Genomic DNA, 19,269 nt, shown 5'->3' with positions numbered 1-19,269 from the left:
TGTCTGCCTATTATACTATCAGTGGACTTACATGTGTTAATGGAATTACTTGCATGCCTGTGCTAAAGCTTTTCCAGGGTTTAGGGCCAAATGAACACCAAACTTTTGAGGAGGCAGAGGTACTCAATAGGAAATTTCAAAGTGAATCTTCACAGCTGTGAGCTAGGAAATAGTATTTAGTGAGAGCTACATGGATTCCCAATGCTGCACTGTGGGTTTTCACTGAAAATATCCAATATGGGTTCAAATATATGAGGTGTCTAAATCATGGTGGACATTGAAGATAGTAGTATACCAAAAGAAAAAGAAATCTGGTCAACTGCTAGATGGATGGTATTTTTCTTATTCATGGGAAAAGTGCTGCACATACAGCACTTTAAAATTTAATGTCATGGGAGAAGTAACAAAATTCCACAGAAGTTAAGGGCCTATTAAGATATCAATCAACCCAGGGCAGATTTCAATCAGCATTTCCTTTTTGTCAGCATATCAAAACTTGTTTTGATCTTGAGTGTGGCACTTTTAAAATGGCTTTTTTAGTTCTGTTACGTTATTTTCCACTTCACACCTAAAGACCAAGGCATTAGAAGGAAGGGTCAGGAGATTTGGTGCTAGTCTATATCTTGCTGTACACATGTTGTGTAGTCTCTGGGAAATAGCTTTAGCTGATGTGCTTCTGTTTCCCTGTTATCAAAATAAAAACACTTTCAAGGCTCTGGGATTTGAGGTGAAAATCCTCAAATACCAAAAATGAAATGCCTTTACCGTAACAGTGGAAATATTCAGTCAGATAGAAAGTCAGAGGGAAAGTGTGGACAACAGGAATTATACAGCATACTGCCCCCAATATCACTGTCCTCCCAGCCTGACCAGCTGCCAGTGAAAAAAGAGAAAGTATTTCCCACACTGTCTTGTCTTCTTGCACTGTTTAACCAGAGAAGAGCACAACAACTGCATAAGGTCCATCTTTCTTCGTGTCCTGTCTCAAATATTAACAACGACTGGCCTTTTTTGAAGGTTGGCATTTCATCCTGGTCTGAGAGCAGTTATGTGGATTTCATTGTGAAGACTCCATTTCTGAGTTTAGCTGTGTGTATAAATGTGCACAGGATTTCCTTACTTTGAGCCTCTTCCTTACTATGGGCCCAGGCCTGCAGATCTTGTAAGGCAACCATTTATGAGTAAGAACCTCTACCGACTGCTTTTAGAAATTGTTGAAATGTGGAACCATGTAAAGGTCACTTTAAAGCAGTTTTAAATTACCAAAACTTCAGACCTACACAATCCATAACTAACATATGGCTATTATTAGAAAACAACTGAAATTTAAACTTGATGAGCTTTCATTCTTAAATATGAACCTACTCTGTTATTCTATAGAAGAGAAGAAATAGTTTAAAGCAGTATCTTCAGAAAAACTTGGGTCAAATCTACTTATTACTGAAAAAGAAGAATGTAGGGTGAAAATATAGCCCTAAAAATCAATGGAGTTTTGCCATTGATTCCAAAAGGACATGATTTGAGTGTTTAGTGGAAAAAGCAAAAAGTCAATTCCAAGACATGTGGGCTTTTTTTCTCATCTATTTAAATATGTTATCAATCATTTATCCTCAGTGTTTTTATAGAGGTATTGTTTAAGAGCACAATGAAGAGTGAACATTTTATGTACCCATTGGCTGTCTAGGAAGTAAGACTTGTCTGTGAAATAAGAAGCTCACCTAAATAAATTCTACACATTTATATAAAAGTGGGGGTTTTTACACATATAAATTTGACCAGTCTATTCCACTTATTTGCATAGAAGAATTTTCTTTAATCCATGAGGCGCCACACATGAAGTAGCTAATTATCCATATAAAGGAATGTATACATATACACAGGTTTTAACTAGCATCTGACTTCTAAAAAGCCATGGAAAAAACTATTGGCTTTGCCTATTTCATGAAACGAGCACTTTTTTACACTTTGCCACAATTTCTGTGGGTGTCAGCTCCACTTAAAGGTACTTTCCTAGACTGTGCCTTCAGCAGTACAGGTGTGTGGTGACACCACACACTCTGCTGTCTCCACTTCTTTCTTTCTACTCAACTGTCTTCTGTTCTAAAGATGATAAGCCAAACACCATACTTCTGGCTCTCACCATATTAACAGCAGCCATCAGTATTGTGTAGTACTTGCAAGTTGATTCAAGCTGATTTTGTTTCTCTAGGTGTGCAGCAAATATGATGCATTCATTAGTCCTTGGCATAGAAACTTTCTGAACAAGCTAATGTTGTTTAGGTTCAAGCTCAGGCTTCCAGGCACTTGGAAAGAGCAGAGCCAGAGTGGTCCTGAGCAGTGTCTGTTCCTCTGTTTGGCCCTTCAACAAACCAGGGAATAGGAGTTGGGAACGAGATGATCTTTACAGAGCCTTCAACCCAAACCATTCTATGATTCTATGAACTTGGTCCCTGTGAGACCAAGTATTCTATAAATAGTCTTAATTAATTAAAAAAAAAACAAACCAAAACCACAACATGCAAAATGGTGTCAAAGAAAGATATTTCTTTCAGCAGAGATAACACATAGGGAAGGTACAATCTTCTGTCTTTATTTAAAGTGAGTGCTGCAGTGTCACACTGACTAGATGATGTGAAAGAAACTGGGACAGGGCACAGCTTGTGGAACTTCTGCTCAGGATAGGATCTGAGCTTGTTCAGTGTTTTATAGGCCCCGTCTTTTCCATCTTGGAAGAGACCTCAGTATTTTGCTGAATCCAGGCTCATTGTTTCCCTTCTGATGGTGCCACTTAACCAGGCCAACTCAAAATATGCAGACAGCACAGCAGAAATGAAAAGCTGCTGGGAATATTGAGTCAAATACTCAGCAAATTTGCTTTACTCTGGTCTTGATCTTTCCCCCTTCAATGGTGTTCTTCTTGGGACACCAGCTATTACCTGTTTAGGATTACTTGTCCATTCCTCTTGTGGTGAGGAGTTCAGTCCTCGGCTCTGTATAAGGCTCTACTGCTCTTGTAAGTCTGCATGTTCTCTCTCTGTTCGTACGGAGTCAAAGAGGCCCTGGTTTCATTCAGACTGACTGATCTCCACAGGAATTTTGCCAGTTCTGGACTATCATGTTTCTCCAAAATCTGTTTTCTAATAGTTGCAGTGATCTAGGATTATCCAATAGCTCCTGCTTGGATGCTATACTTGTGGGCCTTGACTTAGTTCAGTTTTTGCTCATTTTTTAAAGTTACAGCATTCCCGTGAACTGTTACTAGATGTCATAAATCAGAGGCAGTAGTTACAGGTACATCCCTGATGGCTCAGCAAAGCCTGTCTGCATTCTCCACAAAGGGTATCATTATCCTACAGCCCCCAGTACTATACAACTCACAACTTGCAGCCTGCTCCACCTTTTCCAGGACTAGCCAGACCTTCAAAGGACGGCAGTGGGAAAGCAAAAGGGTCATGTTCAGCTTTAGCCACCCAATGTCACTGGCAATCTGAGTCACATGAGTAAAAACTCCTTTACCTGCCTTAAAATTCCTTCTGGCAGTCAGCGTCAGTGCTGGATTGCAGATGAACCTCTGGGACTCAAAGAGCATTCACTGGGCTGTGACCTATCTGTATGTTGTGTCACCTCACTGTCAGATAACTACTAGGTCACTGAATCAAGTCTAAACTGACTTGATTGCCAAGACAACAGGCTTAAGTTTTAGACTCAGAAGCAACAGGGGGAAAGAAATGAGTGGAAATGATCCCTACGCTCTTCACAACCCTTTTGTTTAAGTGCTGTAGTATTGTTACACTGATTGGGCTTCGGCATTCTAAAAGTTGCAGACAGACAAAGCAGAAAACTGTTCACTTTTAGAAATTATTGTTCTTGCAGAAATGCCAAAACAGTTGCCTTTCTTAATTGTCAATAATAAAAGAAGGTCCAATATTTTTGCATAAACACGTGGGAATTGTTATGGATAGAGGAGGGGACAAGGGTAAGACCAAAAGGAAAGGGGCTATGAGAGCAGACCGAGTCTGGAGATAACCTGATGATTACATTTTTGTGGTTTCCTTCAAAGTCAAAGCGCCACAAGTGAGTATAAAAGAAGGAAGCAAAGGAAAAAAAGGTTTGATGATTGGCACAGGCGGTTTTAATGAGAACTGATCTCAATGTCTAATACCATGGTATGAAGAAAAAAAATAAAAGAACTTGGAAAGTCAGACAGCACTTGTCTTTTGAGAGCATCAGAAATTCAAACAGCAGAGCTTTTGAAATCTGTGGATATAGCCTAGAAGCTAGTTTTACTGACAGGTAAACTCCTTATGTGGTTAATCCTTCTTAACTCTTTAAGTACTCAGCAGAGGTGCAACATTCTGGCTGTGCTACTGTACTTCCAAAGTTCTCTTCTACCATGCCTTTCCACTTACCCAATAGAAAAATACCTTTCTATTTTCTAAAGGAAAAAAAAAAAAGCAGAAAGAATGCCATTCTTCTTTACCACTGTATATTAGCTGAAGAACTATTTTCAGTGAGTTTGATATAAATGTGCATTACTTGATGCCTACTGTAAATTTAAATTATTTAGAAGATTTTCTTGCAATGGATGAACTTTAAAAACATCAGAATGCATGTAAGGCAGACTGGCTTACAGTGTTCCCCAGCTTACTTTTATCCCTAGTTCCTGCTGGCCAGGCTGGTGTATTCTTGTTTCTGCATTTTAGATCATCCAGTTTTAATTCCTAACCTGGAGCCCCTCTTATTCCACAATTACAAGAGTTGTGCCTATGGGTTTCCACTCTGTGAGGTTTAATATTCTCTGCTTCATTCACCCACATCAAACTGGAGGCATGTGCAGACAGCAACACTGGAAAAGCCTATACAGGTATCTGCCATTTTTTCTGTATTTCCTCAGACTGCTGACTTCATCACTAAATGGTAATCAAGTTTTCCACCTTTTATCTAAAACATGCTCTAAGCAGGACAGTACTTCTTCCTAAATTACTAACTATGCATTTGTGTCAAAAGACTCCTTTAGAAATACTATTGTTCTAAAAATGGCTCACTTTCTTTTAAGAAGTTCAAAACACTATAGAAAGTTCTACTGCCCTTGCCTAGCAAACTGATTCATAGTTTCTGTAGTTCATACTCCTGCCTTTATATTACTATATTCCTGGATTATTTTTCAGAGGAGCTCTTGAGGGACTTGCTGAAAATTATAAGCAAGGCATGTTGATGGAAGAATTACCAAGTCCTGGTCAGAGGAAACACAGAGTGAAACACCGAAGGGCAGATTTGGTCTTCTACCTTCAATCATCACTCCCTGTTTATATCCCTCACAGGTGGGACAAGGAAGCAGAGCTGGAGAGTGGCTGAGATGATTTGGGAGAAGCTGGATTGGTGCACTAGTGCTTTCCTGCCATGCAGGAGAGGCAGTGGCATGCACTGGGGTCCTGCACGTACCTCTTCTGGGGTCAGTGGCACCGGTCTCCCTCCTTCGGGCCTCAAGTTGTTAAAGAGAGGTAGTTTAGCTCAAATTGCAAGGCGAGGAGAGGAGTGGGATAATGTAGCTGTGGTTTGGTTGGGTCCCACCCCTGTGATTCTGATGGGAACATTCGGTATGAGGCCCCTGAAAATTCAATTTTTCTTTTTAATGGAAAACGCTGCTTCGTCGCAGGGTACCTGGCCCAGCCTTGCGTTGTACTCAGCCAATTGCCAGGATTTCCAGTGACCCTGCTGCTGCTGCAGTTCAGCTGCCAGCAAGCAGGAGCACGAGGAGCATTGCAGGATGGCTGACACAGCTGATGTTACAGCTCTGTCTGCTAACAGCCGAGATTAGTATTTGTGGCTGCTGCCACCAGGATGCCTGCAGAGCTTTCATGGGTCAGCAAGCAATGATTTTGAGGCTAATTATTATTGAAGACGACTTCATCTTGTAGGACTTTGAACACAGTTCCTTTTTTTTTTTTTACTGATAACAAAAGTCTCTCACATGGCAGAGAAAGGATGGCTGCCTGAAGCAGGTGGGAGAAAATTTCCATTAGGGAAGAAGTCCTAGGCTTTATGTACTGATAATTGTCCTGAAATGCTTCACTATTCCTTGCGAGCTTGATCCTCCAGTGTAATTCTGCAACAGAACTGTCAGTGGGAGGTTTGCATTTTGATTTCAGGGAAAAAAAGGAATGATGACTTTGTTTTGCACAGATTATATAAGCTCCTGAAATCCAATTCTGCTTTCCATGTGCAAATAGAGCTTTCACTGCTACAGCTGGATTTATATTAGGGTTTTCTGAAATACATTTTAGCCCACTCAGTTTTTAGAACTCAGTATTTTAGATGACTGTTTTGTTTGTGTGTGTGCCATTGTTCACTAAATGTATTACAAAGAAGCACCATGTTTCATGTTAGTAAATTAAGCATGTTGGCCAGCTGATAAATATTTTCCTAACACTTATCAAATATGGCTACATAGGCAACTGAAATAATAAGAAGTATTTCAAGTGAAGGACTTGGGACTGATTTCAAGCCACCTGACTTCACTTTGGTTTTGCTCTTTAAAATTACCAAGAAAATACCTTTTTTTTTTTTTTTTTTTTTTTTTTTTTTTTATAGCTGGATGAGAGCCAGACCTCTGGCTCCAGAGGTAAAGGGCAAAACCTAAAAAAATCCTGTCTGAACAGGCAACTCCACCCTCTTCCCCAAGTCAGCTTGGCCTTCTGACAGAAAGTGTGCTCTGAAGCAAATTCATTCATTGACTTGTTTTTGGATCAAACTCAAAATTCTGAACTCACACCACAGAGAGATCATTTCCATGAAATCCCAGCATGCTATTTTATTACCCTTTGTCATTCCCTCTAATCAGATAAAATTAACATTTGGGCAGCAATTAATCAAATCAATAATTTTAATTGCTTTTATCAAAGAGAAAAGAAGGAGCTTTGTGTGGTAATGCATCAGTGAGGGAGACCATTCTAGTCAGGTATCCAAAATAAGAGGAGGGAAATTGTCCCTTGAGGTAGACATTTGAGACCCACCAAAATCAGTCAGAGGGAGGAGAAGTAAAGGATTCCACAGGATTCTGGCTGCAAATCAAGGGTCATATGTATATGTGCATGTGGTATGGGATAAAGAGGCTGATTCCTTCCTGGCAGTGGTTTGGGAAAAGCCAGGATACGAAGACAGACTTGGGAGCTCCAAAGTGCTGACACGTCTGCCGATTTAGACATGGCCTGAGGCTGCCCAGATGCAAGAAAGCCACCAAAAGCTACAGCAACTGATCATCTGCCAGACTTGGGCTCCTGCATAGACAGTGGTGGGCAGGAATGGTGGTCTCTCCAAGAGGGGTCTAATGTATGCAGTACTGTTACTGCTTCCAGTGGCTGCATAAGAAACCAAAGTGTGAAAGCTCTGCGTAATAAAAGATGCAGGAGAATCCAGCTTCATATGAAGAGTCATCTAAAGTGCCTTACATGATAATATGAGAAGATGTGGCCCAATGGTGACCATCAAGTAGTGCCCTGGTTCATTCTGCAACACCCTTTTCCATCACAGTAAATTTGGTCTATTAGGTGGATCTGATCAGATCCTATCAGCAAGGTTTTTAGGGAAGGGCAGAGGTACCTATAGAGGTCTATAGCACCACCACCACCACCACTACCACATGCTTCTTTGCATTTTTCTAAAGGTAGGCTTCAGCTGGACCTTGGAGGAGATGGTGTTCAACTCTAGACTAAATGAAAACCAGTGGAGTCTGAAGTTACATGCTGAAAGGAAGATATAACAGGTAAAATTATTTGCTCCAGGAGACAGGAGGATTGGGTTGTACCCAGGTTGTCAGCAAGCACATGGACATAAGACATTCAAGGTACAGAGATGTATGTGAAGGCACATAGCATAGAAATGGGAATGTTTGCTGTTTAAAATGTGGTTTCTCAAAAAAACTCAACAGACTAGAATAGCAGAGCATACAGAAGAGAAGAGCAGCATGTGAAGAGCATAAGAAAAAAAAAAGAAAGGAGAGGCACGAGGAAGGCACTACCATTGATGCACATACTAGCAAAGAAAAACTGAGCATAGACACACAGTGGGTGATCTGTCACTGGGGGCACACATGACCTCAGGCTCCAGTAGACCCTGCTAATGGTTATGTGGTGGCCCTACTACCAGTCTGCTCACCTCTGGCATTACCACCATTACTTAAACATTAGGTGGAGGGAGACCAGCATGGATGGGGATACAGCAATGTTTTACAGTTATTCCAATCTCTGCCCATCTGAGCACAACTTAGGCATAGGTGCAAGAGGAGAAAATTAGTCATTAGCACCTCCCCTCAGTGGAAGAATAAGAGCTAAAGAAGGCATGTGAAGGATGAAAAAGCTAACAAAATCCAGCTGTCTGTCCAGACCCTTATTAACTCCCTTAGCAGCAAACAAACCATCTTCTAGGCTTTAGCTGAAGCCAGCTTATGTTTTGCTATGTTTTAACAATTCCAAGACAGCTTCCATCTCTTGACACAATATCAAAAAATTTGCTCTCCAAACAGCAATTGCTGTAATAATAACAATACTTACATTTCATTATTTAACCTCATGCTATTCATTCATGAGGATTAGTGTTTAATTAATTAACAACACTTAGCATTTCCACTTAGCACTTTACCTCTTCAAAGCATCGTACCGACACTACCTAATTAAGGGCAGAGCTCCACAGACACTTCACATCGGGACTTCCCTTTGACAGCTCTGCATCCCAGACTTGCTCACATGGTGTAGCACAAATTCAAGGTGAAAGCCCTATTAACTTCATCAGGAACCAGGTAATGCCGTGGTTATCAAGCAACTATCTTTGCAAATTCTGTTTCTTTTCCTGTTGCTTCTGGTTGCTTGCTATTCACACAGGGATCTAATTTTTGGCTAATGTGATGGATGATAATATGAACCTTGTGTTAGTGCTATCTACAAAACGCTCATTCATCCGCTAGTGAAAATCTTATTCTCAGTCACCTGGCTGAACTGCCTTTAGCTAGAAAATGTGTTAACCACAAAAACATTATAAAATGTAAAGTGAGAGTTTTTAAGGGAGATGGTGCTTTCAATCCATCAGTCAAATGCCTGCTATGAAAATGCTTTTCTTGTAAGCACCCCAGGATGCTACACAACATCAATAGACAATATAAACACAAAGCTTTTATGGTTCACTTTACAATTGGACATTGACTCTGAACCTGTGAAACAGAAAGGAATTGAATTTCATGACCAAAGAGGATAATGTGCACAGGATTAAACAGACAACGCTGGTAGAAGCAGGAAAGCAATATGGCTTTGGATGCTGATAGGGAGACTAAATTTACAAATAAAAAACTAAAGGAATAAAGGAATTCCGACTAAAATCTTGTTAGCTAGCAGAAGCACTTAATACTTTATATCAATCCACTATTTTTTTTTCAGAGCCCACTGATTGACTGAGCCTTGACTATGAGAACTGAACAAAGAGAGCCTTAAATATGTAGTAGCTCCAGCCAAGAAAATTATTCAGACAATATGGAAATAAACTTCTGATGCAGTTGAATGGGGAGAAAAAGAAAACATTCATCACAATTCAAGAACTTGTCTAGTGTCTCAGAGGATGTTTTCACAAGGCAGTGGCTGGCAGGGCAGCAGCCTGGGGCTGCTGCTGCTGCTTAAACCTGCTCCAGAAGAAAGTGAGTGATCCAAAAGAGCAGTGCAGCTTCCAGGTCTGAGCGGTGCTGTGGTGTGTCACATGCACATCACAGCTCGCCCAGCTCAAACAGCTTTCTCAGGAAGCCTCTCTTGCCAGACAAGCCACAGCTTGATAGATATCAGAAATTTAAATGGTTTGGTTCTTTGAAAACTGATTGTCTTGAACAAAATCAGACCCAACCATTCTGGCACTGAAATGTTCCACAAGGATAACTGTGTATTACTATCTGCAGTGTCTTTGTGCCCAAAATGTGCTGTGTTAGTGTTACTACTAACTTCTAAAATCCCAAGAGTTTAAAATAAAAATCAGGCTTTATTATCCCTTAATGCAATTTCATTTAAGCTGCAGATGAATGAGACCCTTATTGCCATATTCAGCCTCAAGCTGACAGCTAAATACCAGTCCAAGACTTTTCTGTACATGTGTGATTGGAATTCAATACTTGCCTTTCATCTTCCCTGCACTCCCCACAAATTCTTCTCCCCTTACTCAGCTTCAGCTTCAACACTCCAATATTCCCTTGCTCCCAAGGGAAGTCACCACTGCCCAGGACTCCCTTGTCTCACACACCAGTCTATCTAGCCCCAGTGAGCCAACATTTAAGCTGTCCATCCCCTGGCTATCATGCAGCCTTTTCTAACAATTGCCACCTAGGAACCATCCCAGAAGCATTCCAGCCGTCCATGTCCACTCCTCTGGATTACTTTTGCATTGGTTCAGGCTGGGTCTAGTGATGTATTTAGTTACATGTGAATTAGGTAAATCATGCACCTTTCTCATTGTGAGTTTCCTGAAGTGCAATGCTCAAGACAAAACCAACAGCTGTGGTCATTGCTGATTAGGAAAAGATACCTGTTAATTAGCACACACATTGGATCAAGCCATTAACAAAAGCATTGGGAAGCTACTATGGAAGCTGATTCAAGTTACCATCTAGGTAACTGGTTCTTTTTCCAGCACAAGGCTGTCACATGAGCCCTTCTGATCACTTGCATATTTACATTTGCTGTGCATCTGTTCTAGCATCTCCAAGCCCTGATGCTTGGAGGAACACATGCTGAGATACTTCCTGACTGTGGTCAGCTTCCAGTACGGGAACTCTGCTGGGTGCAGCTCAAGATGTGAAACAAATGCAGGCATAAAACCAACTTGGTTAAAGCAAGAACCTGACATTCGGAGGGCAGTTCTCTACTCTGGTGTATAAAAACATAAATTTAGATTACTTATATAATTAGGACTTTACATCTCATTGTTCTGTTTTACTCAGACTGTATCCATCAGGTTGGTCTGTTTAGTCTGTCCCATGGAGTGTTGGGGTTTCAAAGTTCCACAGGACTGTGCCATTTCTGCTCTTCTGCTGCTCTCTCTGGAAGAGGTCACGGACAGACGGCCACAGAGCAGTCAGCAGCAGATCCCTGGTGGTCATGAATGTAAGTTCCAGCATGTGCTTCCTCCCTGCTTCCAGTGTCTAATGTCATTGGGACATTTTATACCTTTTGGCTATCACAGCCTCCTCCAGCAGGGAATTTTGCAGGTGATATTGATAGAAGTAAGTTGTATGTGCACTTCCCCTGTTGCTTCATCAGAGGAAGCTGTTCCTGCTCCTGCACCACCACGGTGCATAATATCAGCCTTGCAGTTTAGCCTGCACAGGGAGTGCTGAATGGATTGTTTGATGGCTGGGAGTACAAGACATCCTCATCTCCTTGCCTTGCGAAACTGCTCAGCACTAGGGTTAACACTGAAATGAAGGTCTCCTAAATGGTAAGGTATGCTCCATGGCAAATATGATTGAGGGTTATTACAGTAGCTATATATTTTACTTACAATTCTATCACAATGCTCATTCTAATCACAGCATTTCAATTAATTGGTTCTTAGGACTTGATAGACAGTATTAAAATATTTCTGACAACAGCATTTTCACAAGTAGAATTACTTGTCCCAGCCCAACTTGGATTTCTTACCTTTGTGGTCCACAATTTCACTGTCCAGTCAAATGATGATGTGACAAAGAGATGGGAAAAGTCTATTGGACCCACTGCCATGTGACAGTTGATTCCTGTGACAGGTCCTTGGTGGCCTTCAAAAATTTCACCAATGCCAGCTTTACTGCAGGAAGAAGAAGGATTTACATGCAGAGAGTGGTTCAACACCTAGTGTTTTAACATAACTTTACTGTTAGGGTCCTGTTTCCTTTTAAAGTTCTATTTAACCTGCAAATCTTTCTCCTTCTGCTAAGGACTTTGCCTGCAGAAGTTTACTCCAGTGGGCAACATTAATGCTTAGAATCAAGCACAGGGAGAATTTCTCTTCCTTCTGAAGATTTACCTTACTCACTTCTACATACATGGTCTACTCCTGTAGATTGAAGTAACACTTCTGTATAATTATAAAATTCTAAATTGTAATTATACTATAGCTTATGCCTCAGAGTAAGCCATTATCAAGGAATAACCATTGAAATAAAAATGCAGATATGTTAATGACTTATCATGGGCAATTCTTTTTCTCTTAAATATCTAAGATAACTTTTCATAGCAGTCAATCAAGTCACTAGGAAGCAAATGCTTTTTCACAAAAAGTGAAGTAATTGATCCTGCGATCAGGTATCATATAGTCATTAGTTTGAACAAGGGGAGATGTGCATTTCATCAGCCAGAGGCTGGAATATCTATTAGCAAGGAAAAGTACAACGCTGTGTAAGAGGCAATGTGCACAGTTTTCTTCTTCCTGGAAGCAAATGATGCTAGATAAGTTGTCAGTGCTGTCTCACAGTGTACACAGAAAAGGGAATAATGAAATTACCCTTTTAGCTAGATTATAGAAAAATTGCCCTGTGCCAGTGTGAAAGAAGATATGGAGCTGTGCCAGAGGAAACTGCTCCCTCATCCAGCTGGTGCAGTGTCCCCTCACCTCTCCAGAGTGGACAGGGTGACCTCACTTATGTTCCCCTGCCAGACCTCGCAGCATGTGCTGGAGCAGGGGCTGAGCCCTGCAGTGCTGGATACAAAGGACACCTCTTGTTTTATCCCAGCTCTCTGCCACGTAGTCAGTGGGGTAGGGGGAGTTCTGGAGCACTGAGACCACCCTGGGTGTCTGCTGTGCTTTGACACACCTTTTTCCAGAATGACATATGGCTCTTCACTGTGCTGGGCTGAAGGACACAGGAGCCTCTGGAAGTAAACCTGGGATGATAGCAAAAAGCTCCAGGAAAGACAAGCAGGAGCAGAAGAGCTTTTGTCAATGGTCAGCAGAAGGCTTCTAAAAAGGTGTACTAAAAGAGGATCTGACACCTTCCTCCTCTTGTGAGGAACAAACCAGGCAAGTCTGAAAGTTCAGAAGTGAGAAATGCCCTTGGGCATGCTTCATTCATCCTAATAGCCTAAGACTCATTCAAATCATGTCTAAATAGACACAATTTTGCAACACTGTCAGCTGTCAGGCTAAAATAAAAATATATAAAAATAAAAAGTCATTGAACAAAACATATGTGAAACAGTATTTATAAAATATTTGGGATGTGTAACAGAAGCCTTACAATCTTAAATCACTGTATCAATGTCTTTTTGGCCAACATAAACTCAGAATATGATACAATATGAGTTCACAGAATATTGCGGGGCAGATAAGCTCCACGTCTGTCAGTGGAAAACCAAGCTTTTGTTCTTTACAAAAGCCTTTCAAGTTTCCCAGAGATAAAACTACTACTGGAAGCTAAGAGATCACACTAGCATCCTGCAGGTTTGCGGGGTGCCAAACAAGGAACTTGCAATACCAAACTACAGCCTGGGTTATGTTATGTGTGACCACAGCATGAGAAAGCACAGGATTGTCTAGAACCCATGTGGCACACTGTGGCTGCATCTGTCTTATTAAAGGAACCAGGCCCATGGTGGCTTTTCTCCGATTTATTCCTGTGGAGACTGAAGATGGAGCTGAGAATGGTAAAAAATAAAACAGATTACCATTCGATATTGGTTTAGGCCTGATTACCCTGCAACAGAAGTGTCTCTGAGGGCCTTGTTTGACTTGTGCAGACATAGACACTGGTGTCTCAGCTAGGTGTATAAACGTGTACACAGCTGTGTAAACCTCCATCATCTCATCTCATCTCATCTCATCTCATCTCATCTCATCTCATCTCATCTCATCTCATCTCATCTCACAGGTGAGAAAGAAGTATTTTTGAGGGCCCAGCCACCTTCTCTTCAGGCACATGACTGAAAAAGGTAAATAAAGTCAGCCTTAGGGTAATCGTTGCTCCCCACCAGCTACACGGGGAGCCTGGGGTAACTGCCCCACTATAGCAGGGTGTAGCAAAGATGCTGAAAGTCAGGGAGCTCCTGTGCTGGTCACAGGAACAGTACAAACATTGTTGATCCAAGAGAAGAACATATTGAACACTTTCCACGTACACTTGGCTATCTCTCATCAACACAGGTACACAACGTTTTATAAGTACAAAATGCTGAACTTCACCTTCCGTGACGACAGGCTGTGTAGACTGTTCCCTCTTCACTGCCCACGACAAAGTTATTGACATCTCCAGTTGGGAAAGCCATTCCTGTGACCGCCACTGGTTTGGACTTATTGTATACCAGCTCCATGCTCTCCTACCAAAACAGGTTTTTGTTATTATGCTGGCATCCTCCTTTCGTTAGTCTGGGTTGGGGTTTTTTTAAAACTGATTTCTAAATATTACATGGAGTAGCAGGAGAGGAAGATGAAATCATTTGACCCAGTCACATTTGGTTTCTACATAAGATGTTGTAAGAAGATGCAGTGTCACAAACCAGGATGCTCCTGCCATCCCCAGTGCTGTCTGTCACACATATGAGACTGGCAGGAAGGCACTGGCCTTTTCTGCATCATCTTAAATCAGCCAGAGATGACAGGTGAGAATTTGAAATCTAATGGTGCAGAAACTAAAGATAATACCTTAATGGTTACATTTGCCAGCCCCAGGCTTTAATAAATCATGCAATACCCTTCTATTTACATTCTGGAAATCACTTGTCAGGAAGCTCTTGCAATATCATGTGCATGTGAGGCATTTATTTCACTGTGTCATTTGTCCCTTTGCAGAACAAAATTAAAAAGTTGGGGTCCTGTCACTACCACCATTCTAAGCATTGCTTTTCAGGGATTTTCTGAGGTAACCATAAACACTCCCTCTAGACTCCACCATCAAGCTACAAACCAGCAGGAATGTTTTTTGTTTTCATTTGGTAGCTATATTTTAAAGTAAATCAGCATGCCCATTTTTGCAATTGCAAATAAAATAACCATGCAAGTTTGTGGCTGTTGCAAGATGTGTATGCTTTGAGCAGATTTTGCACAAATTTTTAGTTTTTCAGCCTAAATGGTGTAACCCAAGAATCCACAAAAGGCCTGAATGATTTAACCATTTTCATTTTTAGCTATTTAAGTGGTTATGTTCTCTATGTTTAAAAGGTCTGTGCTGCTGTTCTTCTAGGGCCAAAGCCTGTACGGTTTTTCTCAAAAGGGCTTTTTTTTCTGTAAAGAAATTGGGTATCCCTGTGAAAGGAGAGTGATGCAAACCCACAGAGAAATTCTTCTGCTTGGTTTATGCTTTTCTTTGAAATAAATTCGGTTCTATTATAAAGGCAAAACAAGGCATGGAAAATGCATTGGGAGACCACCCCATATTTCTGTAAACATGTGAGTGAGAGAGAGAGAAACTCTGTTATATGGGAGAGAGACCATATATTTTTGTTACAACCTTCTGGGGTGAGATCATCATTTAGTGTCTCTGCAGAGGCATGGCCATAGACTGTGGTGGACACTCTGCTCCCAGCGCCCACACCATGACTGTACACAAGTGCTCTGGAGCTGTGTCTTTGGAAAGTTTCAGACTGACACACATCAGCAACACTTTACTCCTCCCAGTTTAAAGCTATGGCAGGCAGCTTGACGTCAAGTCCTGTGCCTCTCTTTTCTAGATCACCATGAGCCATGTGCCAGACTTCAGTGTAATGTGGGGTGTGTTCCCATCCTTGTCGAGAGCCAGACTTGGAGCAGGGAAATTCCATTTGAGTGATGAGATACTGTAACTCAGATGTTCACAGATCTGTGCTTCAGACTTTAGTATTCCAGTAAATGAATATGTAGGGGTGGGATTTGATTTATCTTCTTGATGTTTAGGTGAGAAACTGTGGAAGGCATTATGCCAGGGCCATTTTAGATGCCTCCATTTCTACTACAGAAGAGTATTGGTTTCTTACAGTCCCAGGGCACAACTACCAGCCCCACACTGTTGCCTTACATGAGCAATGTGGTCAAAATTTGAAGTTGGTCTCACTTTGAGTAGAGGAGTAGATGTGATGACTTCCAGAATCCTCCTCCACCCTAAGATAGGACAGTTCCATGTCCCAGGGTGGGTATCTGAAATGGCTTTTCACACTTGGATGGGATGAGTCACCCTCCAGAAGTACCAGCCTCTCTCCACCTCAGTGGTACAGAAAACTTGAATTTCTAACTTAGACTTGACACATCAACTTTTAGATGGCTGAGGTTAGGATAGAGGAGTCCCACCTCTTGTGTAAACACTGAAAAGCAAATAATTCAATAATAATTGCACATTAGTGCATGATTAATGGAATCATTATAGGGAGTTTCTATGCAGCATTTTGAAACAAGATCAGATCCCATGATGCTTCGTAAAAATTATATTAATTTTTTTCTAAGAAATTCTTTATAAAAATGAGTGATGTGTTAGAATAGCAAATGTATTTCTTCAGAAGATAACACTTAAAAGATGCTTTCTGTACACCTTTTTCAGCATTGGATTCTTTGTTTAGTTTCCATTATTATAATCACTAGTGGTTTGGGCAATTTTCCTGTGTTTCCTTTCATTTCTGATACAAAGGAGAGGAGGGGGGAACAGACAATAGTAGCAAACATTCCAGTGGGGGAGAATTAGTTCTAAAACTTTTGATTTGCATTGTTTGTTCCTTTGGCTACTGAAGGCAGCCAGCAAAATAAGTTTCTGACTGTGCCTTGGAAACCTGCAGTGCCTAGGGTGTGTTCAGCAGCAGTGCAATCTAGTCCATATTTGTTAAACAATGCTGTAGAATAAGTGCAATTTATACCACAGGCGACTTCTGTAATTACCATGCTTTAAAATGGACTATTTCATTTTCACTTGAAACTGACCTATGTATTAACGTATTACAATAATTACATGATTTGTGGTAAAGGAAATGGGGTTTGGCTCTTAGCAGAGACTGCTGGAAGCAAGCTGTACTCTTTCAAGTGCATCCATTGGTTTTAGTTTGTATAGGATGCAAGATTTTGTCTCTTAGGAGCTATGTTCCACTATGCAGGTATCCTGCTCTACCAAAGACAATTTCCCCCCCCCCACGCTGGTGAAAACAAACCCACCTGTGGAGTTGAGAGCATGTCCAGGCTCCAGGAGCACATTTTTCCATCCGTAGAGACAGTAATAAGATTGTGTGCATTCTGTGTTCCAACTACATTCACACAATACACAGGATGCTGAAAGCACAGAACACTGGAAGTCAGAGAGCCATTCTTATGCTTTCACAAACAAATTTCTAATGTCTCCTATGTTAGTTTAAAGAATGATTAAATAGTCACACAATGCCTGGAAAATATAAGACTCAGCTTTTGCCAGATAGGAATTGCTTTGGTTGGGTTATTGTGTTTCTTTTTAATTTAAATATTAAGAAGTACGTTATGGAGGTGGAAATGTTTTCAAAGTTTCATTTTCCTCATAATAAAACAGCCCAGCTGAGTAATGCTGTGAAAATACAGAATTATGTGGATGAGATTTCACCCACAGGGACATGTATCATTCTACTGATGGCTTTTGACACTGAAAATAACCAGCAGAAAGAGGAAAACTGTCCAAATGGAATAAAAATGAAAACTTTATTCAAGAAAACAGCTGCATAAAACTTGAACTCTGTCAGAATTTGGCTTGCATGCTAAATATTTGCAAATGTACTCCAGTTGAAGAACATGAACAAGCCCATCGATGTTCTTCAGTGTTGGCCAATACACCTTTTAAAATCTGTCATTATAAGTGGGGAGTGACAAGATTTAGGGTGTTACACCTGGTTCATCAAAGTGCAGTCATTCCATGGAGGCTGAATTCCAGTTAATATGCATAATGAAACTTGGCCTATTCCTTTTCCAAGAAACCTGGTAACATTTTGAGCCTGAAATATCATCTGATATCTGATGGTGACATATGAGGGATGGGTCCAGTTCAGCAATCTCCAGAGTGAAAAATCAGTCAGACTGAACAATAAGATTTAATTTCCTTTGACCAGTACAAGTGGTACTGCTAAATTAAGGGTTAGAAATATACAAAAGTCAAGCAAAGAAAAATTTAATTTTTTTGCTGTGTTTACCAATAAATAGAAGACCTCTAGAAAGAAAAAACAATTTTTCTCTAAAACTTTGCTTAATTAAAGAAGATTGCAACTTGCAAGAGATCCCTAGGGAGCTTCTAAGCAACTGCATGTAGTGTTAGGAATGTAGCATTTGGTCCTGCTGAAAGGAATGGCAGAAATGCCACTTACGTCAAGATCCAGCTGCAGGTCACCTACCCAGTCAGTGGGGAATGGCAGAAATGCTCAAGAGCTCTGGCTCACTCTCAGGTTTGTTACCTGAGTGGGCCCAGTAAATGTCCCCTCTGCAAGAGCAAAAGGTGCAGCACCTGTACAAACAGTGTTTGTGCCCACACTGAGATGGACTGAGCAGTTGGTGCTGATATTTTCACCTTGCACTTGAGGAAACCTATACACACCAGTAAGTCACAAGGTCCATTTGATGCTATTTTTTTTCTTTCTCTCAAGAATGTCAGGCACCTGGTTTCTCCCAGATCATCAAATGCACCCCAATTAGTCCCTCACATGTGTCTCACACTATTACCCTCCTATCATGGACCTTCTTGCTGCTTAGTGTAAGCTAATGACCCCAGTGCTAAACATGATTACTGCATACTGATGTGTGAAATAAGCATAGACCTATTTTTTTCATGGGCTTTTACCTCCAGTAGACCAAACAGACAGCGTGGGTGAGAGGAAGCTACAGCAAGGAGTGGAATATCTAGAATATTTAGTGGTGGGGGAAAGAGTGAGCCATGTCTTTCCAGCAGCATCTCAGTGTTTCAGGCCTGGCTTTAATCAGGGCTACCAGCCATCAATTTCATGCACAATAAAACTCATGGCAGAAATGAAGAGATGTAAGGAAAGCGGATGAAAAAGACAACCAACTGTATGTAACAGAAAGTCTAAACAGGCTCCTTCCTTTCAAAGGGTTGCTGCCAGCTTGCTTTTATTTATCTTGGAAATGAAATCATCATGCAAAAAGGTTTTGTCTTAATTAAAATTTCCTGTTGTCCCAAGTGCAGATGTGTGGTGGGTGTGAAAGGAAATTAGTGAGTAAGCTGTGGGTAGAATTCTCTTTCCTGGTGAATCCAGGCAGTAATCAGTGATACTAAATTTCAGGAAGGTTTAAGTCAGGGAAAACAACACGATCTATCTGTTTCAAATAAACAAAGCAAGAGAAAGAGAA

The 19,269-nt window shown here is 40.9% G+C and overlaps 1 protein-coding gene across 11 annotated transcripts in view; it reads right to left on the bottom strand.

Moving 5' to 3' along the window:
- Positions 1 to 19,269, bottom strand: part of DYNC1I1 (dynein cytoplasmic 1 intermediate chain 1) — a 183,064-nt gene that overhangs the window by 26,091 nt on the left and 137,704 nt on the right. For all 11 annotated transcript variants that reach the window (XM_064410729.1, XM_064410669.1, XM_064410677.1 and 8 more), the window contains 3 exons: positions 17,107 to 17,220; positions 14,182 to 14,315; positions 11,667 to 11,811 (listed from right to left, as the gene is read on the bottom strand). In XM_064410729.1, the coding sequence (XP_064266799.1) occupies positions 11,667 to 11,811; positions 14,182 to 14,315; positions 17,107 to 17,220 (393 nt within the window). The remainder of the gene's footprint in view (positions 1 to 11,666; positions 11,812 to 14,181; positions 14,316 to 17,106; positions 17,221 to 19,269) is intronic.

Source organism: Passer domesticus, chromosome 1, assembly GCF_036417665.1.
Source record: "Passer domesticus isolate bPasDom1 chromosome 1, bPasDom1.hap1, whole genome shotgun sequence".
Classification (NCBI taxonomy): domain Eukaryota; kingdom Metazoa; phylum Chordata; class Aves; order Passeriformes; family Passeridae; genus Passer; species Passer domesticus.
The sequence above is the reverse complement of the archived record's forward strand: the minus strand, read 5'-3'. Positions and strand labels throughout refer to the sequence as shown.